A 27,110-nucleotide genomic window follows, 5' to 3' on the forward strand; every position below is an offset into this window, starting at 1 on the left:
CTGTGTCCAGAATATACTAAAGCTTTGATAAATAGTAACTGTTATTTATTTTTTTATTATTACATCTCTTTTTGGTTTGATAGTCTGGAAGTTAAGAGCCAAAATGTGGTCCAATTTTGTCAATAATATTAAGACCTTCAGACCAGGAAAGCTTTGTATCATTCTGAAGTCTCATACTTCTATCTCACCTTTACCTTCTCTGAATCTAATTTTTAAATTAACTTAAAAATATTTCTTATAAGCTGCCTGAAATTATTTACAGAAGTAGGCAGAATATGTGCATATAAATAAAATAAAATAAAAGTTTAGTATCTCCCTCTGGTCCAGGGTATCTCAGTGTATGGTCCAAATAATATCTACACCAGGATCACCTAAGGGTGCTTGTTAGATGTAGGTACTGGAAACAAGTACTAAGTCAGAATCTCTGGGAATGAAGCCCAGGAATCTGACTTTTAACAAACTCTCCAGGGAATTCTTACACTCAGTAAAGTTTGAGAGTCCCTGAAACTAGAGTGTAAACTTTTTCTATCACTAAGCTTGGAATGTAGTATATATTCAATAATGCTTTTTAACTCTGAATAAATAAATGACCTCACTTATGGTATGAAATAATGTATTTGAGAACTCTGAAAATTAAAATGTTCTATGTGACTATAAGGCACTGCCATCTGTGTATTCATCTTTTGTTTATGATGTCTCATGTTAATTAACCTCTCTGTAGCATCTGACCATTACCACTCCCTCCTTAAAACAATTTATTTTCTGGCTTCTGGAACACTCCATTCTCCTCCGTTTTTCTTCCTATCTCAATAGTCCACCTTCTTCTGCCTCCTTTAATGTCTCTTCTGCCCCTGTTGGTTCTGACATGAGCCCCCTTCTCTTCTCTAAGTACCACCTCAACCATGGCATTAAACACCATTTATGTGCCAAATATTCATAAATCTAGATCTCTAGCCCTGACATCTCCATAGAATTCCAGACTCAAATATCTAACAACCTATTAACAACAGCTCCACATTGCCATAGATGTCTATAGTGCATATTTGTTGTTTGAAAACTTGTTCATAGTTTTTTTTCCTTCCAGTATTGGAATCTCATTTCAGATTTTAGGTTCAGAATTCCACACCACCTGTCTTATGAGAGACTACTTCTCATTTGAGAAGCAAAAAAGTCAGGTATGTGCTTCCCTAGCACTCTAGCAGCTAAGATATATGCCCTGGCTTACCCAGTCAGGTGCTTTTAAAGAGGAAGCTAATTAAGCAAAGAAGCAGGGCTGTGAGGGGATGAATTCTGGGGGTGCTACTGCAGGGATGGTGCAGGTACAAACTGATGAATACGGTATTCTTAGGTGGCATCAGCAGTGTCCTCACCAAACTGGTCCTGCAGTATGATTTTGAGTTTCTAGTCTCCCTTTGAAACAGCCCATTTTCTAAGCTTGGTAAACTTAACTTTCCTGGAGATTTTGTGAGCTATCAAATATTTCAATAAACAGTCTTTCTACTTAAATCAGACACAGTTGCTTCTACTGTTGCAACTAGTGCTTGCAGAACCTTGATGAATACAATGTCTAAATGGTATCTCAAAATGTAACACACCCAATAGAACTCTTATTTCCCCACAAACCTGCTTTCCCCTAGTTTTTTCCATCTCAGTAAATATCATTTATTCAATTGTTCAGGTAAAAATTCTAGTTTACCTTGATTTCTCTTTCCTTTACTCCCCCACATGTAATCTATTAGCAAATTCCATCAATTCTATCTCTAAAACATATTCTAAATGCATCCACTTCTCTCCATCCGATTACTGTTGTCCTAGTCTAAGCTACCATCACCCTCTACCTGGATTACTGGTTAAACCTTCCAATGGCTTTTCCCACTTAATTTAAAATAAAATCCAAAGGTCCTTACCCTATCTTACAAAGGCCTACACTGACTAACTCTCTGTCTAGGACTACGCCTCATACTACTTTCTTGCTATGTTGAAGTCACAATGGACTTCTTGTTCCTTGAATATACCAAGCTCTCAAAGGTCTTCCCATTGATCTCAGCATGGATGGCTCTTTCCTTTAAGTCAGGTCTCAGCTTAAATGTCATTTGCTAAGAGAGGTCTTGCCTGATGACCCACTCTAAAATATGCAGTCATCCTTCATCACATAAGTTTAATTCTCTGAAGAGTACTTGCTATCAATTATATATATTTTTTGTGAGCAGGAATCTTGGTCTTTCACTACAATATCCATAGCAATTTGCCAATTTGTAATGCGTGTTGTTATTGTTAGTAACAAGATTCATTTATTCAAAATACTTCTGAGAGTTGTTACTACTATTAACAATAAAAATATACATTACAGACATATAAACTGCTATTTTGCAAAGATATGTTGCCCAAAGTTACACAGCTAGTTTATAACAGACCTAGGATTCAAATCCAAGTTTATCTGACTTGAAAGCCTGACTTCTGAAATTCCACTCTCCACCTACTCAAATCCTGATTTTCTATAAACTCCCAGCTCCTATCATAACCATCCATAAAGCCTTCCCTGATATTTCATCCAAAATTATATAGCATTGCTGTGTACATCACACATTTTGTTGATTCTCTCTACTGTCATATCATTAGCTGTTGTCTCATGTTATCTGATAATAACTTAAGTAATCAGCAACTTACTGCCCCTTCAATAAAAGCCCCTTGGAGATAGTTCTACTGTAATATTAATGTGCTATGAGCTTAATATTACCTAAAAAAGAGTAGTGATCTCAGAGACCAAAGAATTAAGTTTGAATTGGCTTCTGTCATTTCCCCATAGAATGTTGAGCTGTTCCATTTTACCTTTAGTTGGGCTGTTATACCCTCAGAAGCCACTAAGTGTCTAAGATTTCCAGACTCTTCTACTTGCTGTTAATTCATTTTTTTCCACTTGAGACCCATCTCTTTCCTTCCCCAACATTGAAAATGCTTATCATTTTCTATTCCTACATTCAATATAGCAGCTTCACGTTAGTGATTTTTTAGTTTAGAGCAGGGGTTGGCAAACTACAGCCTGCAGGCTAAGTCCAGCCCACTGCTTATTTTTGTAAAAAAATTTTATTGGAATTCAGCCATATTCATTTGTTTTCATATTACCTATGGCTGCTTTTGCATTACACTGGCAGAACGGAATAGTTGCAACAGAGACTGTATAGCTCCCAAAGCCTGAAATATTTACTATCTGGCCCTTTACAGAAAAGTTTGCCAACCCATGGTTTAGGGGAAGCAAAACTGAAACCCAGAAAGGTGAAGTGATTTGTCCAAGATCAACAGCTAGTATGTGGCAGAGGCAGAACAGGTCTTATTCATTAATATGGATTTTAATTTATAGATTCTGAAATTCATGGTACCTTAAAATAGTTTTTCTCTACATTCTTGAAGGTTTCCTTGAGATTTTAGTAGTCCTACTAAACTCTCAAGAGCAGTCATCAAAAACGTACAGCATAATTAATCTGAAGTATCCAATGGTAGTACAGTTTTTGGTATTCCAGATGTTTTGTTGAAGAAACAAAGCCAGTAATGCTGGCTGTGTGTATGTGCCTCCAAACTAGTGTTAAATGGAATTTGACTTTACACGAGACCAACTCAATTATCTAAAGGAACCAGGCAGGTTAAAGACTGGTGAAAAAAACTGATCTAATGTACAACATAACATAATAGGGAGTGATAAAGGTCTTGACCAAAAATTAAAACAATACTTTGAAGCCAACCAAACAGCAGGATTTAGCATCAGTCCCCTAAATTTCTATCTCTGGACTATGTTATCAATTCCTGTGAATCTTAAAAAGTGAAAATGTAAAATCCTAACCTTTAAATAACAAATTAAAAAAACAGATTCATTATTTTATTAAAGTTTTAAGAATAAAGTTCTTGAAAGAAACTACTCAAATAAAACCTTCTTACCCTCAGTCTTACCTTCAACAACATACACCTTAGTCAAAGGAAAGTCAATACTCTTTGCCATTACTTCAATTTCTTGTTTAAGCTTTCCCTCTGGCAAAGGTGTGAATTTGTCAAATAAAGGGGCAATATAATCAGCATAGATTGTGACAAGCACCTGAAAAGTAAATGTCAGAACAATTTTTGAACATATCCTTAAAGAAAAACTACTCATTATTATACAGATTCAATTTTATTAAAACAATTACTTCTTCCTTGAGAACAGGGATCTTATCTTATGGAGTACTCCCAGCTCCAGATAGTACCAGATAGGTATCTAGCAAGTACTCAATAACATTTGATGAATTAATTCAAAAGGAGTAGTCTGAGGACACAGTAAACCTATATTTTACTTTAGGAGATAATGCTATATACAGTGATTAAGATTTCTTGGTGGTAATAATTGAAAGTCCTTTCAAAACTATAGTTACTATTTTAGAGATTTCTGACACTTCATAAGCCCATCATAACTTGCAATTCTGCTTTTCATAATAATCATAATAGACCTGAATTCTTTGCTAAAAAAGAATTACTACAGCTTGATTGTGTGCTGTTACTTGGTTGGCTTGCCTGCTAAATTAATTACCTGCAGTTCACAACTGTACACTTTGGTTGAAACAACACTTCCTTAAGCATTTTTGGAGCACTTCCTCTGCTCTCCTTCCTCTCGCTTCAACTTGCCATACAACAGATAGTTATAAATCCAAATAGCACCCACTTTCTGATCTTGATCCCACTAAAGGAAAGTGAAGCAGTGAGCATCATGGTAATTCAGATTAAAATAAACCTCATCATCAGTGGTACTGAAGGACCAGAAGGGCTGATAGATGATATTTTCTGGGAGCTGTGAACAGACCATTTTGGTGTTTTGTAGTGTTTGTGTAGTGAAGCAGTTTAGAATATGGGAAAACAAGTCAGAAAAGAAGATGTGAAGGAGGTAAAACAGGGAAAAACAGTGAGAGAAAGGGTAAAAGAAAGAGGAAAGGGGAGGGAGGAAGAAGAGGAGGAAACAGAGGTAACGGTGAGAGAAAAGGGGAAGTGAAAAGGGAGAAGTATAGGAAAGAGAAGGGAAAAGGAGTAAGGGGAAGAGAATGGAGAAGGGGTAAGTAAAGGAAAAGGAAGAAAGTGAAAAGGAGGGGAAGAAAAAGGGCAAGGCAGAGGGATGAGGGCAGAAGAAAACCAGTAAGTTTAAGCTTCCTTTCACTTGTCCCTCTTAAATCTATCCTCTTCAAACATTCAAGATTTTTAGCTACTGCAGGTCAGTTAAGAGTCATTAAATTATTACATCAGTCATTTGGTCTGCTGGCAACTTGCAAATGCATAGTTCAAAACTGTCTGACAACTGGGTCACTAAAAGTGACTAACAACTAGTTTCTAGGATCTATTTATGAGTCAGCATAAAGAGAAGAAAATCTATGGTCAGAGTCAACCATCCTATTTCTATACCCAAAAACAGAAACCAAGAAGGGAAATTATATAACCACCTATTTATATTTCATCTGCTTTTTAAGAACTGTTTGCACACCAGTAAAGATTAAATCACAGTTATCTCACCAAGGAACTTTTGTATAAGAAAATAAGATAAAGATTTTACTCACCAGAGAAACAACTAATGTGAACAGCCAGGCATATATAAAAAAATAGTCACCCCCAATTTTAATAATGTAAAGTAGAAGGGAAGACACAGGCAATAAAATACACTGAGTCACAATAAATTTCTTGATTGCATCTTTCATGAAAAATCCCAAGGTCTGAAAAAAAAGAAAACATCATCACAAGAAATTGAGAAACTAGTTTTACTTTTCAAAGAACTAATAATTGAATACAAAGAATACAAAATTAAAGCAATTTTTAAAATTAACACGCAGTGAGACTATAGTATATGACACTAGGCATCCTAAGCCAATAAGTAATTGTCTTGCACTTTACAGTTTAAAATAAACTCATCTCAATACGATTAGCTGAAAAACACTAGACATTTGTGCTAGAAGAGTCTTTACAACAAGACTCTAAGCCATGACCTTTAACATATCTGCAGTTCCTTTTTTTCTCAATTAATTCATGCTCTAAAATAAGCAAATTATGTTTAAATTGTTATCAGTAGAGAAAAAAGCACAAAAGGTCTTCACATTTAAAAGAGAACATCTGCATTCTCTATTATACCTGTTGATTAAAACCATGTTTTTCTTCTATTACAAAGGTATTATAAAGACTCCATGGCAAACCAGTTAATGCACTGAAAAGTGTAGCCAATAGCAGAAACACCAAGGACTGGGTGATCTAAAGAGAAAGAAAAAAAAAGTGGCATTTTTAATGGTAAAATAATTCATTCCTCAAATGAATTATACGTGAAAATCAATGAGCATTTGCTGAGTGCCCAAGCAGTGTGCAATCTTGAATCAATGAAGTGATACAAGGTCTGAAACATCATCCTTGCCCTCAAAAAACATTTACTTGTTAAACAAAGAGGCAACTAATGTGAACAGCCAGGCATATATAAAAACATAATCACCCCCAATTTTAATAATGTAAAGTAGAAGGGAAACAAAGAGGCAATAAAGCAATTCTTTTATTACACAGGCACTATGTAAAAGTTACCTTAAGTCATGTAGACAAAATGGTTAAAGGAATTCAGAAAAGAGACAATAACATATACTGGCAAATTCAAGGCAGGCTTACAAAGCAGACTTGGGATGCCAGTTTGAACAAAGAGATAAATTGGTGAGACCAAAGAGAAGATGATAGTTGGAGAAATTCCACACAATTTACAAAAACAGGGAGAGAGAGAGAAAAGAACACTCTATAAGAAGATGACAAGATGACAGATCTGGTTGAGACTGGGCAGAGAAACTTTTAATGAAGCCTCAAAAAAAGTTTGGTGGGACAGGCAGGGCAGAGTACTCTAAAGTTTTCACAAAAACCCAAAATCCAATCAAGAAAATTATCTTCAACAATTACTTTAAGTGCTTTTAAATGGGCCCTTAGATCAAAAGCCAAGAATTTCCTTGTTTCTCTTCGCAAACTTTTTTCCTGGGACAGTGAAGCACAAGGTCTAATTAGTATGAAAGGGATTGTGGGGAAGGGGGAAGGACAATGAGGCCAAATAGAATCTTTTCTCTTTCCCCAACCACTAGGTCACTGTCCCTCTCTTCCCACCCCACCCCCACCCCCAGTGTATAATTGAATTCTTTCATGTTAAACATGAGTATACCACACACTACCAAAGAATATTTAATTTGATAATAGAGAGGCGGCCTATTTACATTTCTAAAATCCCATCTTCCAAAAAAAACAATCACATTGTACACACTGTTTGAATTACTGCTTTTCTCACCTAACATATCATGAACATCTTTTCATATTAATAAACATAGATCAACATCATCATTTTGAATGGTTCTAAAATACTCCATTGTATAGGTGGGTATTAGGTCATTTCCATTATCTTCATGCATTCATTCCCCATCAATTCATAGAGGTGAAATGTCTTGTGTCAAAGGGTATGGACGTTTTAAAGGTTTTTAATACGTACTGCCAACTTGTTTTTTAGAAAAACTGAACCAATTTTTAAACCACCAGCAGCATCAAACTATCTATTGCCCCATTCCTCAACAATTCTGTACTATCTTTTAATTTTTTTCCAATCTGATATTATAGGCAAAAAAAAGAGATATCTCCTTATTGTTTTAAAAAATGTTTCTTTGTTTGTCAATGTGGATTTATATTTTTCATTTATTTAATGACCACTTGAATTCCCGCCTTTGTATATTTCTGCTTTTGCCCATCTATTGAGGTATTTAACTTTATCTAAAGAGTTCTTTCTATAAAGAGTTCCTTCTACAATAAACATATTAATTCTTAATCAGTCACGTGGCAATTCCCCATTCCCCCTGATTTATCTTTTAAATTTGCTAATGACAGTTTTCCCCACAGAGAAACTTTAAATGTAAATCTATCAAACTTCATCTTCATGGTTTATACCTTTGGTGTTGTACTTTAAAAATCTAGATTATAAGAGAAGTTTTAGCTTGTTGTTGTTTTAGTCTTTAAGGCTTGTTTATATTTAAATATTCAACTTATCTAAATCTTCATTTTTCTTACAGTATATAAAGTGAAAATTTATTTTTAGTCAGTCATCCTAAGAAAATGTATACCCTTTACTTAAATTACTAATCTGAAACATCACCATTATCATACACCAAGAATCTTACACTTAGGCTTGTTTCTGTACCAATGCACTATTTAAGCTTCATGATACATTTTAATAACCGAGAGTAAAAGTTACCCCTCATTACTTTATTTATTCAGGATTTTTCTGGCTTTTTCTTTTATCTTTTAGTCTTTCAAATTAACTATAGAAAGTTTTAACATGTTCCCCTCTCAAGCTGCTCTGAGATTGTGATTGGGCTTTATTCTTTTCAAAAATATTCATAAATCTCTTTTTTAATAATTTATTATAGGATAATATAGACATTGATATCAAATGAGCATTCTGCCACAAAATCTACCATTTTTTCCTTTTGAAAATCCAGACATTTGCTCATAACCAGTCTTCTGAAACATCCCCCTTTCTCCCTAGTTTATCGTCATATGCCAAAGTTCAAGTTCTGTCTGCACTAATATGCAAATTTTCTATGTCTTGGGACTTGAAATACTTTAAAGCAAATTAATTCTTTCTTAATATCTTACTTATCTTATGCATACATGGATAAAAATGGATAATTCTATCAGTAAGTCTATTTCCCCAAGCAATGGGCTTACACTCTTCTTAAAACACTAAGATTCCAAGAGCTTTTGCCTGAATCACTAAAACAGCTTTTGAAGTGGTCTCTATCTACCGTCAGTCACTCCCATTTCAATCCACCCTACAAACATCCCAAATTAATCTGAAACCCCATTTCTCTACTTAAAAAACTCTTAATGGCTCTCTAATGTAAGACTTCAAACTCAAACTCATTACAATTTTAAAGATTTTCATAATCTGACCTCAAAATGCTCTTTCCACTACTCTCCTTATAAGACCCTTCCACTCCTAGCAGACAATTGTGAGCTAAGTTTGGAAAAGAGATTGAGTTAAGGAAAATATCACAGCTGAAAAATGGAAGTGTGACAGAAAAGTCACATTGGGAAAATGCAAAATATACAAGCTCCTAGAGTTTTGTCTCTAATTCTAACCTAGAAAGAAGAAAACATCCTAGGGATTAGGTCTACTAGGCAGTGGGGAGAAGGCGTTTTAACCCATTGGTTCTCAAAGGCAACAAAGTTCCCTATCAGTGAACACCTCAAAGTTCTAGGAAGTCTCCAGGACACAGAACATTATAAAGTCCTGTGAGATTCAGGCCAACACATCATGAAAGGCATGATTCATCCCTGGTCTGAGATGAATCTACCCATTCCATTTCATATACATGATGTGGCAACAGAACTCTAAAGCATTCTAAGCCATTAAGTACATTATTTGCTGAGAAGGGCTGGATCATATCTCACTGGTGAAACATAAGGACAATAATTACTTGGCCCCCTAGATAGGTGTTTGGAAAAGCAGAAAGTCCTTCCAAATGACACATTGCCTATGCCTAGGTGAAGCTGAGGTCCACCTGCTTTTCTTGTTCTTTTTTTAATACAGCAAATTATTTTAATTATAAAAGAAGTACATGCTCATTGTTGAATTTTCTTAAGAGAGAAACAAAAATAAGGAAATAAAAATGGTCAAAATTCTCCCAGATGAAACCACTGTTGACACCATTTCAGACTTACATACGTGAAATACGTGCCCAAAGATATATGTACAATGTACTTTATGTAATAAATATGCACTTTATGGAATAAACAAAAATTTGGAACCAATCTAAATGTTCATCAGCAGGAAACTAATATGTAAAAAATCTGTCTGGATATTCACACACAATTTTATTTACTTATGTTGCTTTGTAACCTTTTTCATTCAGTAACATCTTATATGAAATAATAGCACAAATTACATTTTTTTACCCTGCCAGACTGGCAAAATTAAGATCATGTATATAATGGATATTAAAGAGGATCCAGCAAAAGGCTATTTTGGTATTTTATACACTATGAGAGAACAAAAACCAAACAAGTTGTTTCAGGAGGGAATTTGGCAGCACCTATCAAAATTTTAAGTCCACACTGCATTTGATCTAGTTAATTCCACAAATATTTATACTTGTGCATAAAGATTCAGTTAAGAGTTATACACTGTAGTATTCTCCATAATAAAGAAATTAAGGAAAATGTGGAACCAACATAACAATAGAAGAGTAATTAAATAAATGATATATGTCTACAATGAATATAAGCCATCCTAACTTTACACTGTAGTGCAGGACCATAAAAATGACCATGCAAGCTCAAACCATACAGAGCAATCTTTGTTTTTTAATGATAATAAATACTGCGTCAGTTTGGATGTATTATGTCCCCCAAAACACCATTATCTTTGACACAAATTTGTGGGGGCAGATGTATTAGTGTTGATTAGATTGGAACCTATTGATTGACTGTTTCCATGGAGATGTGACTCAATCAACTATGGGCAAGACCTTTGATTGGATAATTTCCATGGAGGTGTTATGCCACCCATTCAGGGTGGGTCTGAATTAAATCACTGGAGCCATATAAAGAGTTCACAGACAGAAAGAGCTCATAGTAACTGAGAGTGACATTTTGGAGAGTAGCTGCAGCTAGGAGAGGACAAAACACCCTAAGAGCAACATTTTCAAGAATGCCATTTTGAAACACAACTTGGGAGCAAGCAGACGCCAGCCACGTGCCTTCCGAGCTAACAGAGGTTTTCCGGATGCCACTGGGCTTTCTCCAGTGAAGGGTGTACCCTATTGTTGATGCTTTACCTTGGACACTCTATGGCCTTAAGAGTGTAATTGTGTAACCAAATAAACCCCATTTATAAAAGCCAATCCATTTCTGGTATTTTGCATTCTAGCAGCATTAGCAAACCAGAACACTGACTTTATTCTGTTTCTCAGGAGCACAACCACAATGATGATAATAAATAAATAATCACAGTGGGTTATTAGATCATACTGGTGAAATCATACAGTATCTGTCCTTTTGTGTCTGACTTATTTCATGCTGCATTATGTCCTCAAGGTTCATCCATGTTGCTGCATGCTTCAGGACCTCATTCCTTCTTACTACTGCATAATATTCCATTGTATGTGTTCCAGTTCGCTAATGCTGCCGTTATGCAAAATACTGAAATGGACTGGCTTTTATAAAGGGGGTATATTTGGTTACAAAGTTACAGTCTTAAGGCCATAAACTGTCCAAGGTAAGGCACTGACAATAGAGTACCTTCACTGGAGAAAGGCCATTGGCATCCGGAAAACCTGTGTTAGCTGGAAGGCTCGTGGCTGGCATCTGCTTGCTCCCAGGTTGCGTTTCAAAATGGCATTCTCCAAAGTGTTGCTCTTGGGGCGTTTTGTCCTCTTAGCTGCAGCTGCTCTTCAAAATGTCACTCTCAGTTGCTCTTGGGGCGTTTGTCCTCTCTTAGCTTCTCCAGAGCAAAAGTCTGCTTTCAACAGCCATCTTCATACTGTCTCTCATCTGTAGCAAGCATCTGGGCCTGTGTGGCTCTTTTTAAAGTACTCCAGTGATCCAATTAAGAGCCACCCGTAATGAGTGGGGCAACACTCCCATGGAAATTATCCAAATGTTTTACTCTTAGTTGATTGAGTCACATCTCTACGGAAACACTCAAAGAATTCCAATCTAATCAACACTAATAAGTCTACTCCCAAAAGATTGCGTCAAAGGATATGGCTTTTTCTGGGGGACATACTATATACAAACCAGCACAGTACGTATGTGCCACATTTTGTTTATCCACCCAGCTACTGATGGACACTTGGATTGTTTCCATCTTTTGGCAACTGTGGATAATGCCGCTATGAACATCAGTGTGCAAATTTTTCAGATCTTCTGGGTATATACTGAGTAGCGGAATTGCTGAGTTTTAGGGCAACTCAATATTTAGTTTTTGGAATAACTGCCAAACTGTCTTCCACAGTAGCTATATCAATTTACATTCCCACCAGCAGTGAATAAGTGTTCCTATTTCACCACACCCTCTCCAAAATTTGTAGCTTCCTGTTTGTTTAATAGTAGCCATTCTTATAGGTGTGAGATGATATTTCATTGTGGCTTTTTTTAAAATGCAATTTTATTGATATATATTCACACACCAAATAATCCATCAATGGCTCACAGTATCATCATATAGTTGTGCATTCATCACCACAATCAATTTTACATTTTCATTACTCCAGGAAAAAAAATAAAAATAAAAAAGAACACCCAAAACATCCCATAGCCCTTATCCCCATCCCCCCCACTATTTATTTATTTTGGTCTTTATTTTATTACTCATCTGCCTATACACTGAATAAAGGGAGTGTCAGTCACAAGGTTTTCACAATCACATGGTTACACGATAAAAGCTATACAGTTATACAATCAAGAATCCAGTCTACTGGATTACAGTTCAACAGTTTCAGGTATTTCCTTCTAGCTATTCTAATACTGTAGAAAGTAAAAATAAATACCTATATAGTACACAAGAATAACCTCCAGCATGACCTCTCAGCTCTATCTGAAATATCTTAGCCACTGAAATGAACAATCTTAATAATCAATGGAAAAAATTATGATTGTGTTCTGTGACCTTTAAAATTTATGATCAAAATATTAAAAACCAGTGTCAGTTCTAAATGTATAGGGAAATGGGAAAAAATATTAAAATTAATATTTAGCTCTCTAGTACACTGTATTTTAAAACATTAGAAACATTGAGAATCAGTGTTTTATTTCTTTGTAAAAGACTTATCAAGAGTAGTTTGAACAATGCTTGCCTTCATTATATAACTTAGAATATAGAACACACCTTGCCTTGGTGAATTGTCATATTCCTTTCTAAGGTTAGATCAGCCTCCAGCATTTTATCCTTTGAGCTTTCAAGGTTGTGAAATATATTCTAGAGGTCTTTTAACATGAGGTTTTTGCCAGGAGCACTTCCTCTGGGTCATTTTTATCCTTCTCATCACAACCAATTTCCTCATTTATGTCAATAAGTTCGCCTTCACTAATTTCCACTGGCTACATACCTATAGTCCCTTTAATGATGGCAGTGTTAACATTCTCAGTCAGCTATTTCATTTACATTAGATTTGAATTTCGGTTCCAGTGTTATTTTTTGTTTGTTTACTGCACCTTCATCTTTGTTGGCCAATTCTCTTTTTTGATTATCCATTTTTTAAAAATGCCATGTGGGAGACAAGGAGGCAACACAACTACACAATTTGCTTTCTGTGGATGAAATGAATAACAGATGGACTGTGACCAACCACTGGCAGACTTTGAAAGAAGTGAGGTGATTGGTTGCTGATCATGATGGACATCTGTTACTGATATAGTGATTTGTGAATTGAAGATCTAGCTCCAAAGTTTGTACTTGATAAAATTACTCACATATTACTCACATATTACACTGTGATAACTGAAATTTCAACTGTGTTTCTGGAGGATTGGTGTTATTTAATTAAACCAAGTTAAATGATATTCATGTAGATCAGAATGGTGTGAAGTGAAAACTGCCAATACTATATAGCCACAAAAGAGAACAAAGAAAACCTATATAAACTGACAGGAAAAGATCTCCAAGATATGGTTAAATGCAAAAATAATATCTCAGAACAATAAGGTCCCAATAAGGTAAACAATATTTTTTGTATGTATATGTATGTATATTGTATCCACCCATCCAACAGATACTTATGGAGTGTTTACATAACCGGCACTGTTCTAGGCATTGGGAACACAGAAGTGAAGATGATAAATCACCTTGGAGCTTAAAATTCTTGTCAAAGAGATACAAAATAAACAGTTAAGATAATCACAGATAGCAGTAAGTTCCTTTATAAAGAAAATAAAATAAAGTGACATATTTCACTGAAGAGTGACAGGAGGATGCTACTTTAGATGGAGTGTCAGGGAAATTCTCTCCGAGAAAGTGACATTTAAGACAAGCATTGAATAAAGAGCCAGCCACGATACTTATATGAAAACTACTTTAAATCATTTGTGAAACAAGCAGAGAATATGTAAATAAACTATCATACCCAAAAGGTAAATCAGGATCAAGAGTTTGGATAATGAGTCTTGCAGATACAGAGATTTCACAGAAAGAAGAGGTCTTAAAGAGTCTGGATGCTTTAGAAAAGATTACACAAATACTGTATGGACAATGGGGTGACTTAGTTAAAGTAGAAGAGAGTCATCATTTCAAATAAACAGGAGGAAGGGAATAGACTTGGCAAATTTCAAGGAAAAATCAGGAAGCAGTGGCCTAGCATTCATTATAGGTGGGAAGTCTCATTCAGGTGTAAGGCTTTGTCCAGAACCTGAAGTTCCAAGGGATCCTAGGAGATACATTCCTGTATACCTTGTCTTTGAAGTACTTGCTAAGTGTTTGTGGCACAGAAGTACACCTGCATAGCAAAGGTCCAACAAAACTCATACTTTCCCTGCCATTGCCCAGAATTGTTCCTGAGAAGCAACTGCCTAGCCAGAAACTAAATTTTCCAGCTCCCTTTTATCTAGGTGAGTCAAATGACTGGTTCACCAACACAATGTGTGTACAATGACAGGCATCACTTCAGTGCCAAGGAAGTTAAAAAGAGGGTGTGGTGTTTTTTTTTTGTTTTTTTTTTTTGCCCTCTCTTTCCATCTGCCTGTTGGATGAAAGAACTCTGGGGCACTTAGGGGATGGCAGAGTCATAAAACAAAAAGATTCTGGGTCCCTGACTTACCACATGGAAGAAAGCTGCCTGCTGACCAAACATACTCAAGCTGGGCTATTTATGTAATTGCAAACTGAGCTGTTGAAATTTGGGTATTTGTTACAGTAACTAGCATTAACCCAACTAATACAGTATGGCTGGAAAGGGCTGTACAGATAGAGAAGCAAGTCTATTGACTGTAAAAGCCAAAAAATTAACTTTAGTGTAAAACTTTGCCAAGCAAAAAGGAAGATACTGACAAGTATATGCTGCTGAATAACATACCTCATACTCTGGTCCAAAGCCAGCATATCCACAGACCCGTCCAGAAAGTCTCCAGAGATAAGGTATTCCTCCAAAGAGAAGAATAAGCTATAAAACAAAATACACTTTGGTCACATTTGAATCATATAAGATACTATCACATGAGAGCATATTATAAAGAAAAGACAAAATAATTATCTCTAAAGAAACATGAGACCTATCTCATTTAGGATAAAATATGCCATTTAGATGAATACAAATCAATTGAGATACTAACTTTAAACTGTTAAAAAAATTTTACCTGTACACTTCAAATGGATGAAGTGTATGGTATTTACAAAAATAAAAACTTTGATAAAAGACCACAATAAAAGTTTTGTGAATTCAGGAACTGAGCTTAGAGGGGTTAACTAATTTGTCCAAAATCCTACGGCTAATGAGTGACAGAAATGGGATTTGAACTAGCTGGCACCATAATTGTCTTTTGCTTGAAAGGAAACAGCCCTCTTCAGTCAGGGAAAAAGTATTATTGTTGATTTAGAAGAGGAGAGTCATGGCCATTTACCAAATTAGGGGATGGAAGGGATATCTGTACCTTATCCGGGTCAGGAAAAGGTTATTCCTGAGGTAGCAGTCAGGGTTTCATAGGAGTGGGCCCACTTTCGCAATACCACCCTTTGTTTTGGACAAATAAAGTAAATGTAGACATTCACCAAATCACTGGGATATTAGAATGAGAGGGCAGCCCTTAAAATTTGAAGAAAAAAAAAAATGCATGCTTAAAAAACAATACTTCTCAAAGCAGATACTAAGTTTGTGGAATTCATTTAGTCAAGAGGAAGCAATGTATTTTTCTTTCTGTGAAAGCTCAGGAGCACAATGGTCAATCACTCCTTGGTTAAAAGCACAACATTCTCATTGGTTCAAAAATGGACCCTAGTGGTTTGAGGGTTTGGGGCACTACCATATATTTCAGGGGTATCCTTACAATCCACTTCCCATTTTTATATATGAATATATAAACAACAAAATGATTTTTAGGAATGTATATAAATAACACCATATTGTAATTTATATACAATATATTCTATATAATTCTATAGTGTGCTTTTTACACTCTAATTTGTTTTTAGAACCATCCATAAAAATAGATTTAGTTCACTGTTCTTCTTCCATATAGTACTAGACCCTATGAATATATATCATCTACCCGCTTCACCATGCACAGTGCTGCAATGGGTTATCATTTCAACTTTATTTGGTATTAACAGCTTGTTCTCTAAAGTGTTTATACCAAATTACACTCTCACTAGCAGTACTTGAGCATATTTGTTTCCCCACAATCTTACTCACTCTAGATAGTTTCCATCTTTTAATTTTTACCCATATGTTGCACTGTTTTAACACCATGGGTCCCAAAGTATAATCTCTGGACCAGGAGCATCAGCATCATCTGGGAATGAGTCAGAAATGCAAATTCACAGGCCCCACCCCAGACCTACTAAATCAGAAACTGGAAGTGGGGCCCTGCAGTCTCCAGGTGATTCTGATACACATTAAAGTTTGAAAATACTGTTTTAAAAAATTACTTTTTTAAAGGTTCCCCTAACTCTATGTCCAGGCATTTCCACATTATTACAATTAGCTCAATCCTGGACATCAGCTCTGTTTCCCAAAAGACATGTTTTGGCACCACTGTCTGATATATGTTCCACTTGTTGAGCTAATTGACCTGAGATGGCATTTCTTTCATGTTATTCCTAATACTAATAAATAATGTAGAATTAAGGATTTATAATGCTTTGGGTGAAAGGCTGTAAGTATCAAGGGTAGTTTTTTTTTTTTTAATTCAGTTTTATTGATATATATTCACATACCATACAATCACCCATGGTGTACAATCAACTGTTCACAGTACCATCATATAGCTGTATATTCATCACCCCAATCTATTTTTGAACATTTTCCTTACACCAGAAAGAATCAGAAGAATAAAAAAATTAAAGGAAAAAAGAACACCCAAATCATCTCGCCTCATCCTACCCTATTTTTCATTTAGTTTTTGTCCCCATTTTTCTACTCATCCATCTGTACACTGGATAAAGGGAGTGCGATCCACAAGGTTTTCACAATCACACTGTCACCCCTTGTAAGCTACATTGTTATATAATCATCCTCAAGAGTCAAGGCTACTGGGTTGGAGTTTGATAGTTTCAAGTATTTACTGCTAGCTATTCCAGTACATTAAAACCTAAAAAGTGTTATCTATATAGTGTGTAAGAATGTCCACCAGAGTGACCTCTCAACTCCATTTGAAATCTCTCAGCCACTGAAGCTTTATTTCGTTTCATTTTGCATCCCCCTTTTGGTCAAGAAGATGTTCTCAATCCCACAATGCCAGGTCCAGATTCATCCCAGGGAGTCATAGCCTGCATTGCCGGGAGATTTATACCCCTGGGAGTCAGGTCCCATGTAGGGGGGAGGGCAGTGAGATCACCTGCCAAGGTGGCTTGGTTAGACAGAGAGGGCCACATCTGAGCAACAAAGAGGTACTCGGGGGAGACTCTTAGGCACAATTATAAGCAGGTTTAGCCTCTCTCAAAGGTAGTTTTAACATAAACTTTGAATGATCTAGGAACACAGTTAGAAACCATTGTTGCAAACCTTGTTAGGTATGCTATTGGGGCAGACTAACAAAGCAAAATGAACTGTAAAATTTCTCTATGCTGGTAATTTCACTAAGCATGCTCCTGGGAATGTCCTATGACAAGAACTAATGATCCCAACAAAAATAATTTCAGTGCTTTTATATACATTATCTCACCACAGCCTTGAAAAGCAATGAGAGCAGGGAGTATAATCATCTCTATTTTATAGCTGAGTCAACTGAAACTCAAAGAGGTTAAAGTAACTTGCCCAAAGAAACCCAATGACCAAGTAAGTATTATGTGCCAAGCACTGTACTAAGTGTTTCACTTACATTATCCCACTTGAATAACGCAAGGTATGGGTTTTTATCTATTGCTCATTTTAAAATGAAAAAAAAAAAAAAAAGTCTCAAAAAGGCTAAACTGCTTACTTAGAAACACACAGGAACTGAAGAAGCAAAAATTTGAACTTTTCTACTCTGCCATATTCTACTCCCCAGACATTTCATTTCTTGATTGGGCTCTTTATTGACATCTGTGAGATATCAGGGAAAGTGTCCTCGAGAGTTGGACCTTTTCTCTCTGGGCGTTCTGTCACATTGGTGTGAACAGTGGTCACATAAGGCCAGGGTCCCTCAGGAAGAAAGTTGAGGGAGAAAAAAAAAAAGTCTAAATTAATCTTCTCACTTCTTTGTGACCAAAACACCTAAACCCATTAATTTTAATCAACACAAAATAGTAATAAATGAACTTGTTTTCAAATAGAATGGGATTTCAAAGTAACACACAAAAAACTGCTTCCTATCAAATGGTATATTTAGCTACTAGTTTCCCAAGGATCAATTTATCACACCCGTGTTGCTGTCCTTAGAGTTTCTAGAATAGCTTCTTTGATGTAATTTTAAAGACTTGAAAGACCAGAGTTTGAAAGTCAGCTCTCCCATTTATTAGAGTCACTTGGCTATTAAATAAGCAAGGCTTTTAATTACTCCAAGCCTTTGCTTCTTCATCCATAAAAAGGGAATAATAATGTCTGTCCTTTCTACCTCAGAAGGCTGTTATAAGCATCAAACAAAACAATAAATATAAAAATTATGTATAAAGTAAAAATTACTGTGCACAAAAATATTATCATGATTCTACTACTGATCCCAACTTTAGTGCATTGGTACTGCCTCTAATTTGAGCCACAACACATTACAAAGATCTCTTCTTATAGAGGTATCCCCCCTATCTCTATCATCTCCTAGAACAAACAGAACCATTCCCATGGTCCCCAACCATAAGGACTGTGCTGGTTTGTATATATTATGTCCCCCAGAAAAAGCCATATTCTTTAATGAAATCTTGTGGGGGCAGACATAATAGTGTTGATTAGATTGGAACCTACTGATTGTTTCCATGGAGATGTGACTCAATCAACCGTGGGCAAAACCTTTGATTGGATAATTTCAATGGAGGTGTAACCCCACCCATTCAAGGTGGGTCTGAATTAAATCACTAGAGCCATATAAAGAGTTCACAGACAGAAGGAGCTCAGAGCAATTAAGTGTGACATTCTGGAGGAGCTGCAGCTTACAGAGACATTTTGAAGATGGCCGTTGAAAGCTGACACTTTGGAGAATGCCATTTTGAAACGCAACCTGGGAGCAAGCAAACACCAGCCACGTGCCTTCCCAGCTAACAGAAGTTTTCCAGATGCCAATGGCCTTTCTCCAGTGTTCTCCTACTATTGATACCTTACCTTGGACACGTTATGGCCTTAAGACTGTAATTTTGTAACCAAATAAACCTCCTTTATAAAAGCCAATCTATTTCCAGTATTTTGCCAAAAGGCAGCATTAGCAAACTAGAACAAAAACCAAACAACTACTAATCTTTTCTGGAAATGTTTACCAGTGTCATTTTATCATGGCCCTATTGGGGTAAGTCAAAGAACTTAAAGAATCAAACATCAAAGAAGAAATAGTTTAAACGCACTAGCTCTACTCCCATCTTTCTCCAAAGGCTGCTTTTCTACTTGGACCCTGTCCCTAACAGAAGAGATGCTTCAGATAAATTAACCAAAGTTGAATGTAAACCACAATGATGATGCCTTTCCAGGCTTGGTTGGAAGGCATCAAGTTTTAATACTAATCTTCAGTATCACAGTAAATAAATAAAGTAGCCCTACCTAGCACTGGATTAGTAAAAAAGTCAACATAGAAAAGGCTATTTACTAGCAATAGCTCTGTACCCTAAAGCCAATGAAATTTTATTTTCCACATAATTTATTAATTTTTCTAAAATGTCAACAGTTAGCTCTTCCTGAAGCTTTGCCATTTTCCATTATCTTGAGGAAATGGAAGTTGCTAATAATTCTAATTTCTAATAATTCAGCTCTAAACATGCTAGTCTTCTTTTTCCATATTCGTAAACAAAAATTCTGTTAATAGCCAGACAATTCTCTCATCATTTAACAAAGCTACATACAGCCAGTTTCTTCTTATGAAACAATTACAGTAACTAATGTCAATTATTTTCCATTTAGGAATCTTTCTTTTAGTGGTACTTAGGGAATATAAAAGAGTTCTGGGGGAAATAATGATGATGATGATAAAAATAATAATAGCCAACAATTATAGAACATTTACAATGGGTCAGGCACCATTCTAAACATTTAACATATATCAACTCATTTAATCCTCTCAACATTATGAATGAGTAACTATTATGACACCATTTTTATGGCTGAGAAAACTGAAGCACAGAAATGTTAAGTGACTTGCTTGAGGTTACATAGCTAGTGTCGTGGAGCTGAGATTCAAACTCAAACCACCTGAGTTCAGAGTCTGCTCTTAGCCTCTACATCATGCACTCTCAGTGGGGCTGACAGTGCCCCCAAGGGGGCAAAAATTGGTTCTTGGGGTGAAACACTCTTACTCTTTTTAAGTATAAAGCACAGAGAGATATAAATATAGATATAGAGATAGAGGTAGAGATACAGAGATATAGACAGATATAGGTAAAGATATACATAAATATACAGTATATCTGTGATATTAAAATTTCACTGAAGGAACAATTAGGGAAAAAAATGTCTAAAAAGGCTCCTTGTGGGTTGAGGGAGATAATGAACAAAGGTTGTGAAACCCTGCTCTACACTATATGGCCTTTCTTTTACACAAGGGTAGGACTGACTCTGTTTTGCTAAACAAAAATGGCCATTCATTCATTCCTTCATTCAATAAATATGAATGATGTGCTTATTATATACTAGGCACTAGGTGGAAAATGATGAACAAGAGCGACATAAAATACTCTTTTCTTAAGGAACTACCAGTCTGTCAACTAAACAGGCAAATTCAACACAAAGTAATGTGTTCTGATAGGAATAATGATGGGATAATATCTAACCAAGGCTCAAAGGGGAGGGGGAGGGGGAGTTTCAAAGGTCTCCCAAAAGAGATGATGTCTCAGATGGATCCTAATGGATGAGTGGGGGTTAACCAGGCTCCAGTGAGAGAGTGGAAATGAAGAGTGAGGGGAAGGGCATCCTAGGCAGAGAAACCAGCATGTGAATAGAATCAAAGTCATAAGAAACCAAGATGGGTAGGGGATAGACAATAGAGAGAAGAATTAGAGGAAAGGAATAAAAACATGTGGCTCAAATATGCAGTGGTTGGCCAGGTCACAAAGGACCTTATAAGCCATGCTTTGGACTTTACCCCATGGGAAACAGGGAGGCACTGAAAGATTTTATGTAGGAGAAAACATGATCAAAACTGCGCTTGAAAGATTCCACTTGCCACAAGAAAAACATGAGTTTCTTTTTCATACCTGGCCTCAGGGTGATAGTTACCATAGTCTACAATTTTCACCTGACTACACAGTTTTGTTTCCGCCTCTTTTAATCCAGACCCATTACTATCAATAACAAAGGTTAAGAAAGCATTCTGAGGTCTATTTTTGGTCACAAAAATAGAAAACAAATATTACAAAGTATTAAACAATTTGATAGATTGTTTCTTCAAGAAGTAAATTACTCACAGTGCCTTCAATCTCTGAATAGAGTCCTGACCAGAAACTGAAAGTACTTTTATCCAGCTGATACAGTCGAGATTTCTCAAATGTTTCTGAATCCATGATCTGTCCTAACTCCAGTGGCACATGAGTTGTTGTTTTATATATCCTTCTCTGAAATATTTGGAAGAAAACACTTTAATGAAACAGTCATTAACAATAAACTCATTGTTTATTATAATAATCATTTATGATCAAACTGGTTTATAGCATTAGTGTATTACTTATGCCTACTCAATTTCTTTTATACATATACAAACATTGCATTTTATCAAGTATATCGACCCATGAAACAACAGATACAGGAAAGTAAAAGCAGAACAAGAGAATCTCAGGCTAGTGTACTAAATAAAATTAAAATCAGGGTTGTCATCACACTTGTTTGCATAAAACGAAATTGCAACATCACAAAGGGTACTACTTATTCTAGATATAAGTCCTATAAAATAGAAAACAAATTCATGAAAAGAAAAGGAAGCAAATATGCTAACCACGAAGTATTACCAGCTATTGTGGCTGGTCATTAAATCTGGCCCTCAGGTTTCTGGAAGCCATATTAAGGGACATTTGAGAAGTGACAAACAGAAATCTCAAGAAAGACAAATTTTTTCATGGTATCAAATTCTGGAAGGATTTTTCAACCCATGGGACATAATATAGGATACAGACACTAAACAATGTAATGGATATCATTGTCTAAAATGGTTTCACAACAAATGCTTTATATATATATATACGGTTCTGCTTCTTACCAAACCCTCAATAAAAGCTGAGGGCATAATGTTAAACCATAACGCAGTAAAGAAGACACTACTAAAAAGTAGTTACTGTACTTAGGCTTATTATTAAAGCTAGCCAGATAGATGTTCAATACCCATCCCCCAATGTAGACACACGTATGTGTGTACTTTATGCCAAGGGTGTTCTCTAGAACTGTAAGATTCTGTACTAATGAAGCTATCCAAAGAGCTATGACAAAGAACCTAGCTATAAAGCTTAACAACTATTTTGACTATTTTTGATTAAAGAAAGAGATCAAGAGATAATCCAGACATTGACAGGTACAGAAAAAAATAAAATTAAAACTTTCAGTTTAAAGATTCATGCAGAATGTAAACTCAGGGCAGAAATTCACAGAAGAAAAGCTGTAATGCTCAAGAAAGAGAGTTCCAGCAGTTAAAAAGAGAAACATTTTCATAAACTCCCCTGGCCAGCATAAATTAGTGACAGCCTAAAGAGTAAAGCAAACCGGCAGTGAGAGATTGCAAATAAAAATGTAAATTAAACTTAAAATCCAATTCATTTAAAAGTTCAAATCCCTAATCCATCAAACTACTAATTACGGTTCTCTCCAGGGAGTTATTGAGTAGCTTTCACTTTCTACTTTACTGTTTTAATTTTCTAAACAAAAATTAAAAGATTTACTAAGTTGTTTTAAGAAAATATTGTTCTTTTGGGGAAAACAATCATACACTTCTTTTTTTAAGTCCCAGGAAGAACTGCAAAATATTTTTAGAAAATGGTTTCCTAATCCTGTAGTTGATTTTACACAAATGTCATGATGAAGTTGTGATTCTAAAAATTTAATATCTTCCTTTTGAAGGTTTGTGGGTCGCTGCCAAAAATAAAGGAGGCTAAGTCTGAGCCCGTGAATCCTAAAGAAGCTCTGGGACAGGCAGGACAGCCCAAGCTTGGCTAGACGGCAGCCTGCTTTCCTTTCTCTAGGCCCTAACGGGCTTCAGTCCCATGATAACGTTGCGGAGAACATCCCTGAGGCGCCAAGATCCCCTCAAGGCCACAGCCCGCCTTCGCGCCAATTTAGGAGGCTCAGTAGGGAAAGCTGGGTCGAGGCAGGTGCTGGGCAGGAGTAACCACCCAGAGGATAAGGGGCCGGGGCCGAGACTGGGTGTCAGGGACAGGTGGGCCCTATCTAGGCTCACCTGCCGCTGTGCTAGGTAGGTCTCCCAAAGATACACTGTCCAAGAGAACAGCAGCACGGCCCCGAAGATACGCTTCTCGGCCGGCATCTCCCACATCGCGTCCTGCGACACCCACGTCCCCATGGCCACCCAGTTCTGCCCGCTCCTTCAGCGTGCACAGGTGCCACACCGACACCCGTCCCCTTACAGCGTCTACGTGGTGTCACATCGATAACTGTCCCTTCCGAGCGCCCCTACACTAATACCGCCCCCAACCCATCCCCTCCGAGAAGCCCGCAGTGCCACACAAACTGTCTTCCCCAGGCCAAATCCTCCTAGGGCTGCGGGGTTTTGCCCGGAAAAGGAAGAGCCCCGCCTTCTTCACTTCCGGCTGAAATGGGAGGGAGCCTGGACTGGGAATTCCGGCTCCAGCCATCCCTGGATTCCGACCTTTCCCCGCCCTCTAGCACCTTGGTGAGTCGCGTTTCACCAAAGTACTTCTTCCCCAGCATGCTGAACTCGTGCTTCCCTCTTGGCCTTGGTAGCTCGGCAGAGCCTTCGACTTTCTAGCCTTCCGAGCGGCAGTTCCATTTCCTCGGTCCGGATTTAGCTTGACCGTAGTAAACCAACTGCTAATACGAGCTAAGCAGAGACTGACAAGAGTGAGGAGTCGATTTACCAGGCTCCAAAAATCATTCCTGTAAACCAGTGCAATACAACCTGTGGGATGTTCATCCCATCCCTAGGATACCCTATGATTAAAGGGAGGGACAGTTTAGCGCGAAAGAAGGCATTATAGTTGGAGTATGTTGGCCTGTATTAAGTTCTCAATTCAGGCACATTAGAGAGTGGGCGGTAGTGATGCGAATTTCCATTTTAAAATGTCGCCTCTTCCAGCACAAGTGTAGTCAGAGGCATGTTTTATTTTTTTTTTTTTTGCCTGAGAAGGCCCCCTAGAGCAAAGCAAGGAAAGCGTGAATTAGAAATACCTGAAAAGAAAGGGCCTCACTTCATCTACAGTACAAACTCATAGCAAGGCTCCACTATGTCTGGGAATTCAAAAATGAAAAGTAGTCAGGGAGACGCCTGTTAACACATTTATTTGACTTGAAAAATGACGTCAGACTTTTTCTGACTGAAAGTAAGTCTGATGTGGTTAATTGGTTTGACAAAGAGACTGGCGTATCTAATTTACAAAATTATCATTTTCAATAATATGAGCTAAATCTGCAGCTGCAAGGTTCTGACTAAATAGTTTCAAATTACAGTGATATTGTAATGCTAAAGATGTGTGGAAATTAATATTTTGAATCCTTCAGTCCTTCCTAAATGCCTCTAAGTGAGAATAATCAATATAATTAAAAGTCACTTGAGAAAGTGAATGGCTGTAATGATAGCCTAACAAGTTCTTTTGCAAGTCGGATGGTTTCCAGTTCTTTGCTTTTAACAAAATTAATAGTGAACCTAATTGAATTGTCAGCTGATGGGTCATTAGAAATAAATTTTGAGGAAGGAACCCTATTTGATTTTTGACATATAACTCAGAAGGAAATCAAAGAAATGATTGACAATGCTGACAACACAACTAGTATTCCCCTCTATTAATTTGTGAATAATATTTATCAGCACTTTTATCTATGAGAACAAAAGAAGGAAAAGAATTGAAACTGAACCCCATTAATCTATCAGTAACAACTATTCGCTCAGATACATGAATTAATGGGGGAAAAGCAATATCCATCTCACTAAGAAAGCATTCCCAATAAAATTTTATTTATGTTTATGTATTATCAAAATTTGTAATTGTGTCATATTTGACCAACTATATATTAAAGATAATTGTAATGATTACTCAATCCAGAAGAATTCTAACACATAGAGCTACAGGAAATTTTTTTTTAATTTACTTTAATATATACATATTTGTATTGCAGAAAAATGACCCAAAAAAGGTTTTCAAATATAAAAGTACTAGAGTTGGATAGCATTTTATGGGAGAAGTAGAATGTAAATATAAGTTAGAGTGATAAAAGAACAATATGGAATTTCATATTGTTAAAGAGGTCATTCATACATTTTAAAAAAATTGGTCATGATTCAGTTGTTATGTAGATTCTGTTGGCTATCTTATAAGTGACTTAGTTTTATTTTTAAAATGTCAGTGTCTACAACTTGCCAGAATTTACATCCTTTGCAACTATTTGAATTTATGATGGAAGATTCTAGATGTCAGTTTAAAAATATGAAGGATGTTTTTCAAAATTCTTTCTCCCTTGGGCCATCATTGCTTTGGCCTCTTCACTCTTCTTGTGTTCAACTGTCTGGGTCCACCCAATCTATGGCAGTTAGTCTAAAACCTCACAGAAGCTTCTGCCACCCAAACTTTGTGACTAAGAGCACAAGGTTAGAATCAGGCTGCTAGAATGCCAGACACAGTCATACCCCATATTAGCAAAGTATATTAGCAAGTTAGTCTCTTGTTGCTTCAGTTCCTCATCAGTAAAATAAGAATACTACTACTTTACCTCCTAGTAATGTGAGGATCAAACTAGATAATGCATGTAAAGCTCTAAGCAATGTATCTGGCACTGAATAAGTATTCAATAAAGGTTAGCTGTTAGTTCCCCATACTTGGCAAATCATCACCATGTGTCTGAAGAGTTAGGAGAACAGGAAGACAGGGAGAGGCTTCAAAAATCCAAGACTGGAATTCACTCATTCATTCATCAACAAATGTAGAGTGTCTACTAGGACCAGACACTGGTCCATGTGCTGGGGACATTGCCATGAACCAATCAAAGCCCTTCCTCTTCTGGAGCTTACATTCTCAGTGGGCTGGGGTAGATGGACAGGTTGACAGATAATAAGCAAATATGTAATAGTAAAAGTGGAGGAGGTGATACTATGACAGAAAAGCAAGGAAAGGAAGATACAGTGTATTGGCACAAGGGATACTACTTTACATAAAATGGTCAAGGAAGGCCTCTCAGATTAGCTGACATTTGAACACAGACCCAAAGAAAGTGAGAAGCCATGTGGGTATTTGGGGAAAGTGCCATGCAGAGGTAATAGCAAATGCAAGGTCCTGAGGTCCAACAGTGCTTAACATAGTTGAGGAATAGTAAGAAGGTCTGTAAAGAGCGGAGAGAGTAAAGAGAGGTAGCAGATAATGCCATCTTGCAGTCTTTTAGTTTAAGAACTTGGCTTTTACTCAGTGAAAAAATAAGCCATTGGAGTGTTTTAAGCAAAGGAGAGACATCTCTGGCTGCTGTGTGGAAAATAAATTCAGTGAGAACAAAGAAAGAAGTAGGAAGTGTACTTAAGGGGGACATTGCAAGAATCCAGGTGAGAAATGTTGGTGCCTTAGACTTGGATGATAGCAATGGAGGGAGAAGTGAATTATGTCAAGTAAATAATTACCTGTCCCTTTTTGC

The 27,110-nt window shown here is 36.6% G+C and overlaps 1 protein-coding gene across 2 annotated transcripts in view; it reads right to left on the reverse strand.

The window, feature by feature from the left end:
- The window catches only part of ZMPSTE24 (zinc metallopeptidase STE24), a 51,400-nt gene extending 27,422 nt beyond the window's left edge, over positions 1-23,978 (reverse strand). The window contains exons 1-6 of one of the 2 annotated variants that reach the window (XM_037827586.1): positions 23,698-23,978; positions 21,725-21,871; positions 15,069-15,155; positions 6,130-6,246; positions 5,565-5,717; positions 3,943-4,084 (exon numbers count right to left, since the gene is read on the reverse strand). In XM_037827586.1, the coding sequence (XP_037683514.1) occupies positions 3,943-4,084; positions 5,565-5,717; positions 6,130-6,246; positions 15,069-15,155; positions 21,725-21,871; positions 23,698-23,820 (769 nt within the window). In that variant the 5' untranslated portion in view covers positions 23,821-23,978. The remainder of the gene's footprint in view (positions 1-3,942; positions 4,085-5,564; positions 5,718-6,129; positions 6,247-15,068; positions 15,156-21,724; positions 21,872-23,697) is intronic. The other variant, XM_037827585.1, reaches the window with a different exon arrangement.
- Positions 23,979-27,110: the final 3,132 nt, after the last annotated feature.

Source organism: Choloepus didactylus, chromosome 2 (assembly GCF_015220235.1).
Source record: "Choloepus didactylus isolate mChoDid1 chromosome 2, mChoDid1.pri, whole genome shotgun sequence".
Taxonomy (NCBI): Eukaryota; Metazoa; Chordata; class Mammalia; order Pilosa; family Megalonychidae; genus Choloepus; species Choloepus didactylus.